The sequence below is a fragment of the Canis lupus genome, chromosome 2 (assembly GCF_011100685.1).
Source record: "Canis lupus familiaris isolate Mischka breed German Shepherd chromosome 2, alternate assembly UU_Cfam_GSD_1.0, whole genome shotgun sequence".
Classification (NCBI taxonomy): domain Eukaryota; kingdom Metazoa; phylum Chordata; class Mammalia; order Carnivora; family Canidae; genus Canis; species Canis lupus.
In genome coordinates, this window is record NC_049223.1 from 9,357,180 (window position 1) to 9,369,679 (window position 12,500).

Here is a 12,500-nt window from a genome sequence, read left to right on the forward strand (position 1 = left end):
TACAAGGACTAGTCATAAAAGCAGAATATCAGAAAGTCTATCAACAGGTGACTGATTATATAAAAAAGAAAGCTTTATACTAGTAATAAACTATTAAGTGAAAAAATTAAGATGCAAAGAGTATGTAAAATATTCATCCATCTGTATAAAAATTAGGGAGAAAATATTTCTTTATTCATATTTATTTGTATATAAAGAAAAAACCCTAGAAGGAGATGCAAATAAGTAATAAGAGAAGTATACCAACAGCAGGAAAGTTGTTGAGAAACTAGACAGATGGTGAACAGGAAAAGGAGCAAGGGTTTCTAATATTTTAAAAATTCTGTAAAATGTGGCTGTATAACAGTCTAAATATTAAATTTGTATATAAATAAATCTATGTAGAGCTACACTAAAACATTTTATTTTTTCCTTTTATTTACCCATGTCATTCCTCTATTCTATGCCAAAAATGCTTTAGAGGTAGCTGCTCAAAATGGAAGAGTACTAATAGGAGTTACAATCTCTACTTTTATGAGTTTCTTCATCAATTTTCACAGTATGCCACAGTTTAATAAATTCATGTCTACATATTTAAGAATGGTACTGAGCTGAATAAATAAATAAAAATTTTTAAAAGGGGAGGAACGCCTCGGTGCCTCAGTGGTTGAGCATCTGCCTTCAGCTCAGGGCGTGATCCCAAGGTCCTAGGATCAAGTTCCGCATCAGCCTCCCCGTGGAGAGCCTGCTTCTCCCTCTACCTGTGTCTCTACCTCTCTCTCTGTCTCTCTCATGAATAAATAAAGTATTTTTTTAAAAATAGAATGGTACTGAGCTATAAAGAAACATGGATTTCTCAGGGGACAACTAAAAATGGAGATGCAAATGAGAAATTCACAAGGGTCCTCAGGAAAGCACAGCAAAATTTAAAGACAGAAGTCAGCATTTCTCTATATTCAAGCAACAAAAATCCTCAGGGTGTTAAAATTAACATTTACTAGAAATATCATCTGTCCAGCAATACACAAAAGAGAGGGGAAAAAAGACTCTAAAACATCAGAGTGTAGCTCTAACAACAAAAAAGAAGCTAACTTTTCCCAAAATAATTTCTAATATAAGAAAATTAAAAAAAATAAAAAAAAAATAAAAAAAAATAAAAAAAAAACAAAAAAAAAAAATAAAAAAAAAAAAAAAGAAAATTATAACCCATTTTAAAAAATCAAGATTTTAATTAGAAGTATGTGCCCACTCTACATTATAAAAACAATGCTTGGGGCACCTGGGTGGCTCACTCAATTAAGAGTCTGACTCTTGATTCATCTCAGGTCATGATCTCAGGATCATGAGATCAAGCCCGGATTTGGGCTCTGTGTAGGCATTGAGCCCTTTCTTTCTCTCTCTCTCTCTCTCTCTCTCCTCTCTCCTCTCCCTCTCCCGCTGCCCCTCCCTCACCCACACTCTCTCTCCCAAAAAAAAAAAAAGTTTGTCCCTAAGGTAGCAAAAAAGATTCATAAATTACATTACTATTAAAAATATGAATGATAAATTTTATTTGATATTATAATATGAACCAGATATTTTTAAATACTCCCCCACTCCAGTTTCCAATAAAAAAAACTTTTTTAATTCTCTGTACTTACCCCCATTATCTGTTCTTTTTAAAGCTCCATCCTTATGAGGACACAGTTCACATCTCTATTTAAAAAAATAAAAAAGAAGAGGAGAAATCAAAGAGATATTTCAAATTACCAAAGTATAACAACTTCCCCAAAACCTCAAAACTATTAAAAATGTGGGAGCAGGGGCACCTGGGTGGCTCAGTCAGTTAAGCGTCAGGCCATGATCCTGGGGTCCTGAGATCCAGCCCCACGTTGGGCTCCCTGCTCAGCGAGGAGTCTGCTTCTCCATCTGCCTCTGCCACTCCTCCTGGAGTGTCTCAAATGAGTAATAAAAAAAATTTTTTTTAATATGGGAGCAGCATTTGTACTAGCTGCCACCAAAAGTATCTCATAACATTCCTCACAAAGTCATTCTCGACATGTGATCTTCCTCAAAACACCAACTACCAACTTTATTTCATAGGTATGTGTGTGCATGTGTGGTTTTTTTAAGTAACTCTTCTTCCTCAACATGGGTCTTGAACTCATGACCCTAAGATCAAGAGTCACATGCTCAAGGGGCGCCTAGGTGGTGCAGCTGGTAAAGTGTCTGAGTCTTGGTTTTGGTTCTAGTCATGACCTCAGGGCTGTGAGATCAAGCCCCACAATGGGCTCCAAGCTTAGCCATCATGGAGTCTGCTTGGGAAACTCTCCCTCTGCTTCTCACCAAAATAAATCTTAAAAAAAAATAATGAGAGAGTCACATGCTCTACCAACTTCAGACAGCCAGGCACCTCATCAGATAACTTTAAAAAGAGAATATTACTTAACTTCCACATACCTGCCATGACTTTTGTTAACCGTAACAATAACAAAAAGAGTCCAGGGCACAGTTTTTAACATTTGCCTCTATTCCTTCACTTTCTTTTTTTTTTTTAAGATTTTATTTTTTATTTATTCATGAGAGAGAGAGAGAGAGAGAGAGAGAGAGAGACGTAGGCAGAGGGAGAAGCAGGCTCCATGCAGGGACCCCGATGTGGGACTCAATCCCGGGACTCCAGGATCCAAAGGCAGATGCTCAACCACTGAGCCACCCAGGTGCCTCCTATTCCTTCACTTTCTGTCTAGGATCAGCTAGTATTATTATAGTCAGTTAGGTCTGGTTTCTCCTAAAATAAAGAGCCAAACTCAAAAATTCAGAATTTTGACTTAAATGAGAAAACATGATCTCATATATGCGAACATGCTTTCTAGAAGGAAGGAACTGCTCTAATTATTCTAGTTACTCTTATCACAAACAATGATACTAAGTAGTTGTTATGCATCACTATCCCTACCACCCCTAGAAATTAAAACCAGAAATAAACCTAGGTAGAGATAGTATAATCATTTCTTTTCACTACTGATGAGAGAAAGATATTATAAAAATAATAAACAGAGTAAGTTTCAATGACATTGTCTTACTATGAAGAATATATTCCTGGAGCTCATATTTGAGTATTTATTATTTGTACCCTACCTTGCTGCTCTCCAAAGAGATTTTGAAACTTATAATATGGTAATATAAACAAGTTACAAAAGAAAATAGGAGATGGAAATTAAGATAAAATAGTGAAAAAATAATAAAATGTAAGCTATTAGATCCTGTACCTGATTTTTCTCTAACCTCTTTGGCAACACCTTTCTGATAACCTTATGTAACCTTTAAATAAGGTAGTTCTCAGGACTCCAGCTTAAGATGCCTTCTCATTTCATGTTAAACACTAAGCAATCTTTATTTTCCATTCATCTGTTAACAACTAAATTAAGGGATCCCTGGGTGGCGCAGTGGTTTAGTGCCTGCCTTTGGCCCAGGGCGCAATCCTGGAGACCCGGGATCAAATCCCACGTCGGATTCCCGGTACATGGAGCCTTGCATCTCCCTCTGCCTATGTCTCTGCCTCTCTCTCTCTGTGTGTGTGTGACTATCATAAATAAATTAAAAAAAAAAAAAACTAAATTAAAAGTATGCCAGTGACTCTCAAATTTTACCTCCTATTCAGATCTGTCCTTAGATCCATATATAAAACTTCCTACAATTGCAATGGCACTTTCCAGACTGTCCAAATCTATGTAATACTTGCTTTGTTCAGTAATCCCTATCTTTTTTAAAGTTTATTAATTTTTTTTTAGTAATCTCAGCAACAAACCAGAGGCTTGTTGAACTCATGACCCCACAATCAAGAGTCACATGCTCTGACTGAGCAAGCCAGAAGCTCCTTCCCCTATGTTCATAATGGTACTCTCAACCACATATTTCCCATACAAAACACCTAGACATCATCTTTTGACAGTTTCACCCTACGCTCTAACTCATATTTAATCAAACAGCATATTTTGCCCATTCCTCCTCCTAAGAACTGGTGAGATTTGTCTACCTATCTCCATCTATACTACTATTAGCCAACTGCAAGCCAACATCAACTTTCATCAGGACCACTTCAGGGACCGCAACTCAATACTGTCCCATGCTTACTCTTGCCTATATACCACCAATCTAGAGCAAACTTCAAAAATGCAGGTACAAGTATGTTACTGCACCACTGAATAAACATTTTAATAGTTTTACTACATGATCTAGCCCCTACTTAGCTTCACAACTTTCTCTTTTCAATATCTCACACCTAGGCGATACTGTCTTTTCATTTTCACTTCTGTTTTTTTGTTTTTAAAGTAAACTCTACACCCAACACGGGGCTCAAACTCACAATCAAGACCTGCATGCTCTACTGACTGAGCCATCCAGGTGCCCCTCTTCTTTCAATTCTATAAATACTCCTAAATTCATTTCTTGCTTCATAGACTCTAAATGTGTTACTTTTACTTTCTACCTGTAACACCTATCCTATATCCCAACCCTCTTTCACAGCTGGATAACTTCTATTCACCCCACGAGTTCTTGCTTAAAGTCACTTCCTCAAAGGTTTCTCTGATTCCCTACAGTAGATAAGGTACCATATTATAAATTACTTATACTTACTTCTTGTCATACATTGCAATCACAACTAACTATGCAATTATGTTTATATTCTCTGCTAGGGTGTATATATATACTCCATTTCATGGCTGTAGCCCTAGCATCTATCCATCTCCTGACATGGTAACTCAAAAAATATATGACAAATGGATAGAAGAAGCAAAAATACAAGCACACTTATGAAAGGCAGGCAATAATTTGGTTCTAAACAATACAGCAACCTCTCTTACAGAAAGAAACACTATTAATTGAGTGATTTTTTTTTAATTTTTATTTATTTATGATAGTCACACAGAGAGAGAGAGAGAGAGGCAGAGACATAGGCAGAGGGAGAAGCAGGCTCCATGCAGGGAGCCCGATGTGGGATTCGATCCCGGGTCTCCAGGATCGCGCCCTGGGCCAAAGGCAGGCGCTAAACCGCTGTGCCACCCAGGGATCTCAGTTGAGTGATTTATATCTTGTCAAAAAGAAAAAATTTCTTTTAGAAGAACTAAATTTAATAATTTATTTTTTTTAATTTTTATTTATTTATGATAGTCACACAGAGAGAGAGAGAGGCAGAGACATAGGCAGAGGGAGAAGCAGGCTCCATGGACCGGGAGCCCGACGTGGGATTCGATCCCGGGTCTCCAGGATCGCACCCTGGGCCAAAGGCAGGCGCTACACTGCTGCGCCACCCAGGGATCCCTAAATTTAATAATTTAAAGACTACACAGAACCAGAGATAATTACTCTTTGGGATGACTGGGTATAAGAATAATTGTTTAGCAACTGGAGAAGAAAAAATTTAGATTAAACCCTTAAACATTACTGATCAATAATGCAAATTCAAAATGTTTTTAAAAACTATTATTTTTCTTTTTTTAAGATTTTATTTATTAGGGATCCCTGGGTGGCGCAGCGGTTTGGCGCCTGCCTTTGGCCCAGGGCGCGATCCTGGAGACCCGGGATCGAATCCCACGTCGGGCTCCCGGTGCATGGAGCCTGCTTCTCCCTCTGCCTGTGTCTCTGCCTCTCTCTCTCTCTCTGTGAGACTATCATAAATAAATAAAAATTAAAAAAAAAAAAAAAGATTTTATTTATTAGATAGAAGAACACAAGTGGGCTGGGGGAGGGGCAGAGGAAGACAAGAGAGAATTTCAAGTGGACTCCCCACTGAGCGCAGAGCCCAACTCAGGGCTTGACCTCACAACCCCGAGGTCATGAACTGAGCAAAATCAAGAGCTGGACATTTAATCAACTCAGTCAACCAGGCACCGCATGAAAAACAATTTAAATATAAGAACTAAAAACAGTAATTAATCAAATGTAAGGAATTAAGAATCTATGGGCACCTGGGTGGCTCAATCAGAAGGCATGCAACTCTTGGTTTCAGCTCAGGTCATGATCTCGGGGTCCTGGGATCAAGCTCCACAGTGGGCTCCATGAGTAGTATAGAGCCTGCTTGTCCCTATTTCTCTGCTCCTCCATACGCTTTCTCAAATAATCTTTTTTAAAAAATTAGAGGAGTACCAGGCTGGCTCAGTCAGTAGAGTATGCAACTCTCGAACTCTTGAGCTTGTCTGGTTTTTTTTTTTTTTTTAAGTAATCTCTATACCCACTATGTGGCTTGAACTCACAAACTCAAGACCAAATGTCACATGCTTTCTTGACTAAACCATCCCTTTTACCAGCCCTAGTAAACTTTTTCCTAAAAGTTAATTCCTAACAATCTAAGTGCAGTGAATTTTAATTTTTAAATATTGTTGATGGCACTATAATCCAATTCTTTTGGAAAGCAATTTAGCGGGATCCCTGGGTGGCGCAGCGGTTTGGCGCCTGCCTTTGGCCCAGGGCGCGATCCTGGAGACCCGGGATCGAATCCCACATCGGGCTCCTGGTGCATGGAGCCTGCTTCTCCCTCTGCCTGTGTCTCTACCTCTCTTTCTCTCTGTGTGACTATCATAAATAAATAAAAATTAAAAAAAAAAAAAAAGAAAGCAATTTAGCAACATGATTCAAGAAAAATACTAATTCAATTACTTCATTTCTAGAGAGCCAAAGGAAATATGATAGAAATAGCACTTATTAGGGGATCCCTGGGTGGCTCAGCGGTTTAGAGCCTGCCTTCAGCCCAGGGCATGATCCTGGACACCCGGGATCGAGTCCCACATCAGGCTCCCTGCATGGAGCCTGCTTCTTCCTCTGCCTGTGTCTCTGCCTGTCTCTGTGTGTGTCTCTCATGAATAAATAAAAATCTTAAAAAAAAAAAAAAAGAAATAGCACTTATTAAGTACTATTTCATTTTTATATCATTTATGTACCTTATTTTTTGTGTGTATCACTTATGTACTTTAATTTCAAGACATGAAAAAATATATATGCAAAGATACTTTATATAGCTGTTTATAATTATAAAAATTGTATACAGGTGCCTAGGCGGCTCAGTCAGTTAAACGACCGACTCTTGGTTTCTGCTCAAGTCATGATCCCATAGTCATGAGATCAAGCCCTGCATTGGGCTCCATGTTCAGCACAGAGTCTGCTCGAGATTCTCACTCTCTCTCTCGGCCCCTCTCTCCACCTGTGCTCCTACACACACACACTCTTTGTCTCTCAAAAGTAAATAAAAGTAAAATCTTCTTAAAAATTGTATTAAAAAGTTGGGCCACCTGGGTGGCTCAGTCAGTAAGTGTCTGCCTTCAGCTCAGGTCATGATCCCAGGGTCCTAGGATCAAGCTGCAGATTGGACTCCTTGCTCAGCAGGCAGCTGCTTTTCCCTCTTCCTATGCCCATCCCCCCCACTCATGCTCTCATTCTCAAATAAGCAAAATCTTTTTAAAAATTTGTATAAAAAGTATGACTGACTATATTTCAATGAGAAATAATGGTATATTTACAAAGATTTATGTATAGAAATAATTCTAAAATACACAATACATATTAACAGGCTGATGATGAAGATAGTAAGATAATGAATTTATTTCTTTATTCCAAAATACTTTCTTTTATATTTTAAACTTTTGTAGAGATACATTACTATATGCCATGTCTCCTTACTAAAGACAAAAATAGATATATGAAGACTTCAGAGAAAAAAAGTACAGGAAAAGAAAAGATTAAGTTCTAGGTAGAAAACTATGACCTAACTCAGGAAGAAAGGATCTGGTATGAGAGACCTTGGACCACAGAGACTCCACATCCTACAGTAAACTAATACAACAAGGAGGCACAGAGAAACTCTCTTAAAATCAATAAAAAGAGGTCAACAGCCTGATATATAATAGTGAAACTTGCAAATCTGAGAGACAAAGAGAAAGTCCTGAAAGCAGCTCAGGACATGAGGTCCTTAACCTAAAAGGGTAGAAACATTAGACTGGCAGCAGTCCTATCAACAGACACCTGGCAGGCCAGAGAGGGCTAGCATCATACATTCAGGATGTTAAGTGAAAAAAATATGTAGCCAAGAATACTTTATCCAACTAGGATGCCATTCAAAATATAAGGAAAGATAAAAAGGGTCCAGGACAAACAGAAACTAAGAGAATTTGTGATCACCAAACCCACACTAGAAAAAATATTAAAAGGGATCCTTCAAGCAAAGAGAGAGGAAAAAAGTAACAAAGACTTGAAAGAAACAGAGACAATCTGTAGAAACAGTAACTTTACAGGTCATAAAATGGCACTAAATCTGTACCTTTCAGTAGTTACTCTGAACACAAATGGGCTAAATGCCCCAATCAAAAGATACAAGGTATCAGACTGGATGAAAAAGCAAGACCCATCAATATGCTGCCTGCAAGAGACTCATTTCCGACCCAAAGAAACCTCCAGATTTAAAGTAAGGGGGTAGAAAACCAATTATCATGGTAATGGACATCAAAAGAAAGCTGGAATGGCAATATATATGACAAAATTAAAATTTTTTTAAAGATTTTATTTATTTAATCATGACAGAGAGAGAGGCAGAGACACAGACAAGAGGGAGAAGCAGGCTCCACACAGGGAGTCCGACGTGGGACTTGATCCCGGGTCTCCAGGATCACATCCCGGGCTGAATGCGGCTCCAAACCGCTGAGCCATCGGGGCTGCCCCAAAATTAGGTTTTAAACCAAGGACTATTAATATGAGATAAGGAAACACACTATATCATAATCAAGGGGTCTATACAATAAGAAGATCTAACAATTGTAAATATTTATGCCCATAACACAGGAACAGTCAATTCTATAAGCCAGTTAATAACAAAATTAAAGAAACCCATTGATAATAACACAGTAATACTAGAGAACACCCTACTCACTGCAATGGACAGATCGTCTAAGCTGAATATCAGTAAGGAAACAAGTATTTTCAGAATGACACACTGGACCAGATGGACTTCACAGATATATTCTGAGCATGCCATCCTAAAGCAACAGAATACACATTCTTCTTGATTGTACATGGAACATTCTCTAGATGAGATCACATACTGGGACACAAATCAGGTCTAAATCAGTACCTGAAGACTGGGATAATTTCCTGCATATTTTCAGACCACAATGCTTTGAAACTGGAACTCAATCACAACAGGAAATTTGGAAAGAACTCAAATACATAGATGCTAAAGAGCATCCTACTAAAGAATGAATGGGTCAGCCAGGAAAATTAAAGAAGAAATTTAAAAATTCATGTAAACAAATGAAAATGAAAACACAACTGTTCCAAACCTTTGGGATGCAGCAAAGGTGGTCCTATGAGGGAAGTATATAGCAATATAAAACTTTCTCAAGAAACAAGAAAGGTCTCAAATATACAACTGAACCTTACACCTAAAGGAGCTGGAGAAAGAATATCAAACAAAGCCTAAGCCCAGCAAGAGAAGAGAAATGATTAAGATTTGAGCAGAAATCAATGATATAGAAACCAAATGAATAACAGATCAATGAAACCAAGAGCTGGTTCTTTGAAAGAATTAATAAGACTAAGAAAAACAAAACAAAAAGAAGTAATAAGACTGATAAACCCCTCATCAGACTTATCAAAAAGAGAAAGGACCCAAATAAAAAAAAACAAAACAAAAAGAAGTAATAAGACTGATAAACCCCTCATCAGACTTATCAAAAAGAGAAAGGACCCAAATAAATAAAATCATGAATGAAAGAGGAGAGATCACAGCCAACACCAAAGAAATACAAACAATTCTAAGAACATATTATGAGCCAACAAATTAGGCAATCTGGAAGAAATGGATGCATTCCTAGAGACGTATATACACCAAAACTAAAAGAAGAAGAAATAGAAAATCTGAACAAACCCATAAACAGCAAGGAAATTGAAGCAGTCATTAAAAATCTACCCCCCCAAAAAATAAAAATAAAAATCTCCCCCAAAACCTACAGAATGGGAGAAGATATTTGCAAATGACATATCAGATAAAGGGCTAATATCCAAGATCTATAAAGAACTTATTAAACTCAACACCAAAGAAACAAACAATCCAATCATGAAATGGGCAAAAGACATGAACAGAAATTTCACTAAAGAAGACATACACATGGCCAACAAGCACATGAGAAAATGCTCCACATCACTTGCCATCAGGGAAATGCAAATCAAAACCACAATGAGATACCACCTCACACCAGTGAGAGTGGGGAAAATTAACATGACAGGAAACAACCAACGTTGGAGAGGATGTGGAGAAAGGGAAACCCTCTTGCACTGTTGGTGGGAATGTGAACTGGTGCAGCCACTCTGGAAAACTGTGTGGAGGTTCCTCAAAGAGTTAAAAATAGACCTTCACTACCACCCAGCAATGGCACTACTGGGAATTCAACCCAAAGATACAGTGCAGTGAAAAACCAAGACACCTGAACGCCAATGTTTACAGCAGCAATGTCCACAACAGCCACACTGTGGAAGGAGCCTCAGTGTCCACTGAAAGATGAATGAAGATGTGGTCTATGTATACAATGGAATATTACTCAGCCATTAGAAACAAGGAATATCCACCATTTGCTTCGACGTGGATGGAACTGGAGGGTATTTTGCTGAGTGAAGTAAGTCAATCGGAGAAAGACAAACATCATATGGTCTCATTCATTTGGGGAATATAAAAAATAGTGAAAGGGAATAAAGGGGAAAGGAGAGAAAATGAGTGGGAAATATCAGAGAGGATGACAGAACATGAGAGACGCCTAACTCTGGAAAACGAACAAGGGGTAGCAGAAGGGGAGGTCGGCAGGGGGTTAGGGTGACTGGGTGACAGGCAATGAGCAGGGCACTTGATGGGATAAGCACTGGGTGTTATACTATATGTTGGCAAATCGAACTCCAATAAAAAAAATATATACCCAAAAAATAAATAAATTTCTAAGTCAAATAAATAAATATATACATACATACATAAATTTCTTTAAATAAATAAATATCTCCCCCAAGAGTCTAGGACTTGATGGCTTCCCAGGGGGAATTCTACCAAACATTTAAAGAAGAATTAATACCTATTCTTATGAAGCTGTTTCACAAAATAGAAATGGAAGGAAAACTTCCAAACTCTTTCTATGAGGCCAGCATTACCTTGATCCCAAAAGCAGAAAAAGACCTCACCAAAAAAGAGAATTACAGACCAATATCACTGATGAACATGAATGCAAATATTCTCACCAAAATACTAGCTAATGGAATCCAACAGTACATTAAAAGGATTATTCACCACGATCAAGTGGGATTTATTCCTGGGCTGCAAGGGTGGTTCAACATCTGCAAATCAAACAATATGATACACTACATAATAAAATAAAATAAAATAAAATAAATAAAATAAAATAAAATAAAATAAAATAAAATAAATAATAAAATAAAATAAAATAAAATAAAATAAAATAAAATAAATAAAATAAAATAAAATAAAATAAAAAAATAAAATAAAATAAAATAAAATATAAAATAAAATATAAAATAAAATAAAATAAAGGACAAGAGCCATATCCTGACAAAGGACAGCATCCTTTCTTGACTAAAATTCTTCAGTGTGGAGAGATACAGGGAACATTGCTCCATATCATTAAAAGCCATTGACAAAAAGCCCACAGGGAATATCATTTTCAATGGGGAAAAACTGAGAGCTTTTCCTCTAAAGTGAGGAACATGGAGGGATGTCCACAACGTAGTGCTAGTTCTAGCCTCAGCAATCAGACAACAAAAAGAAATAAAAGGCATCTGATTCGGCAAAGGAGTCAAAGTCTTACTCTTTGTAGATGACATGATAAACTACATGGAAAACCCAAAAGAATCCACCCCCAAATTGCTAGAACTCATACAGAAATTCACCAAAGTATATCAGGAAATCAAATTAATGCATAGAAATCAGTTGCATTTTTATACACTAACAATGAGATAGAAGAAAGAAAAATCAAGGGCACCTGGGTGGTTCAATCAATTAGCTGTCCACCTTTGGCTCAGGTCCTAGGATCAAGTGCCGCATTGGGCTCCCTGATTAGCGACAAGTCTGTGTCTCCCTCTACCCCTGCCTGTGATCTTTCATGCTCTCTAATAAATAACATCATTTTCTTAAAAAAAGATTTATCTCTTATTTATTCATGAGAGATACAGAAAGAGAGGCAGAGACAGACAGCAGGCTCCCTGCAGGGAGCCAGATACAGAATTCAATCCCAGGACCTCAGGATTACAACCTGAGCAAAAATCAGACGCTCAACCGCTGAGTCACCCATGTGTCTCTCAAATAAATAAAATCTTAAAACAAAAGAGAGAGAGAGGGATCCCTGGGTGGCGCAGCGGTTTGGCGCCTGCGTTTGGCCCAGGGCGTGATCCTGGAGACCCAGGATCGAGTCCCACATCGGGCTCCCGGTGCATGGAGCCTGCTTCTCCCTCTGCCTGTGTCTCTGCCTCTCTCTCTCTCTCTCTCTCTCTCTCTCTGTGAC

General features: G+C 37.9%; 1 protein-coding gene across 19 annotated transcripts in view; it reads right to left on the minus strand.

The window, feature by feature from the left end:
* Window positions 1-12,500, minus strand: part of MLLT10 (MLLT10 histone lysine methyltransferase DOT1L cofactor) — a 249,025-nt gene that overhangs the window by 184,864 nt on the left and 51,661 nt on the right. For all 19 annotated transcript variants that reach the window (XR_005355186.1, XM_038529836.1, XM_038529832.1 and 16 more), the window contains one exon: window positions 1,620-1,674. Coding sequence is in view for 16 of the 19 variants with exons in the window: in XM_038529836.1 (XP_038385764.1) it covers window positions 1,620-1,674 (55 nt within the window). In the remaining 3 variants the exon portion in view is untranslated. The remainder of the gene's footprint in view (window positions 1-1,619; window positions 1,675-12,500) is intronic.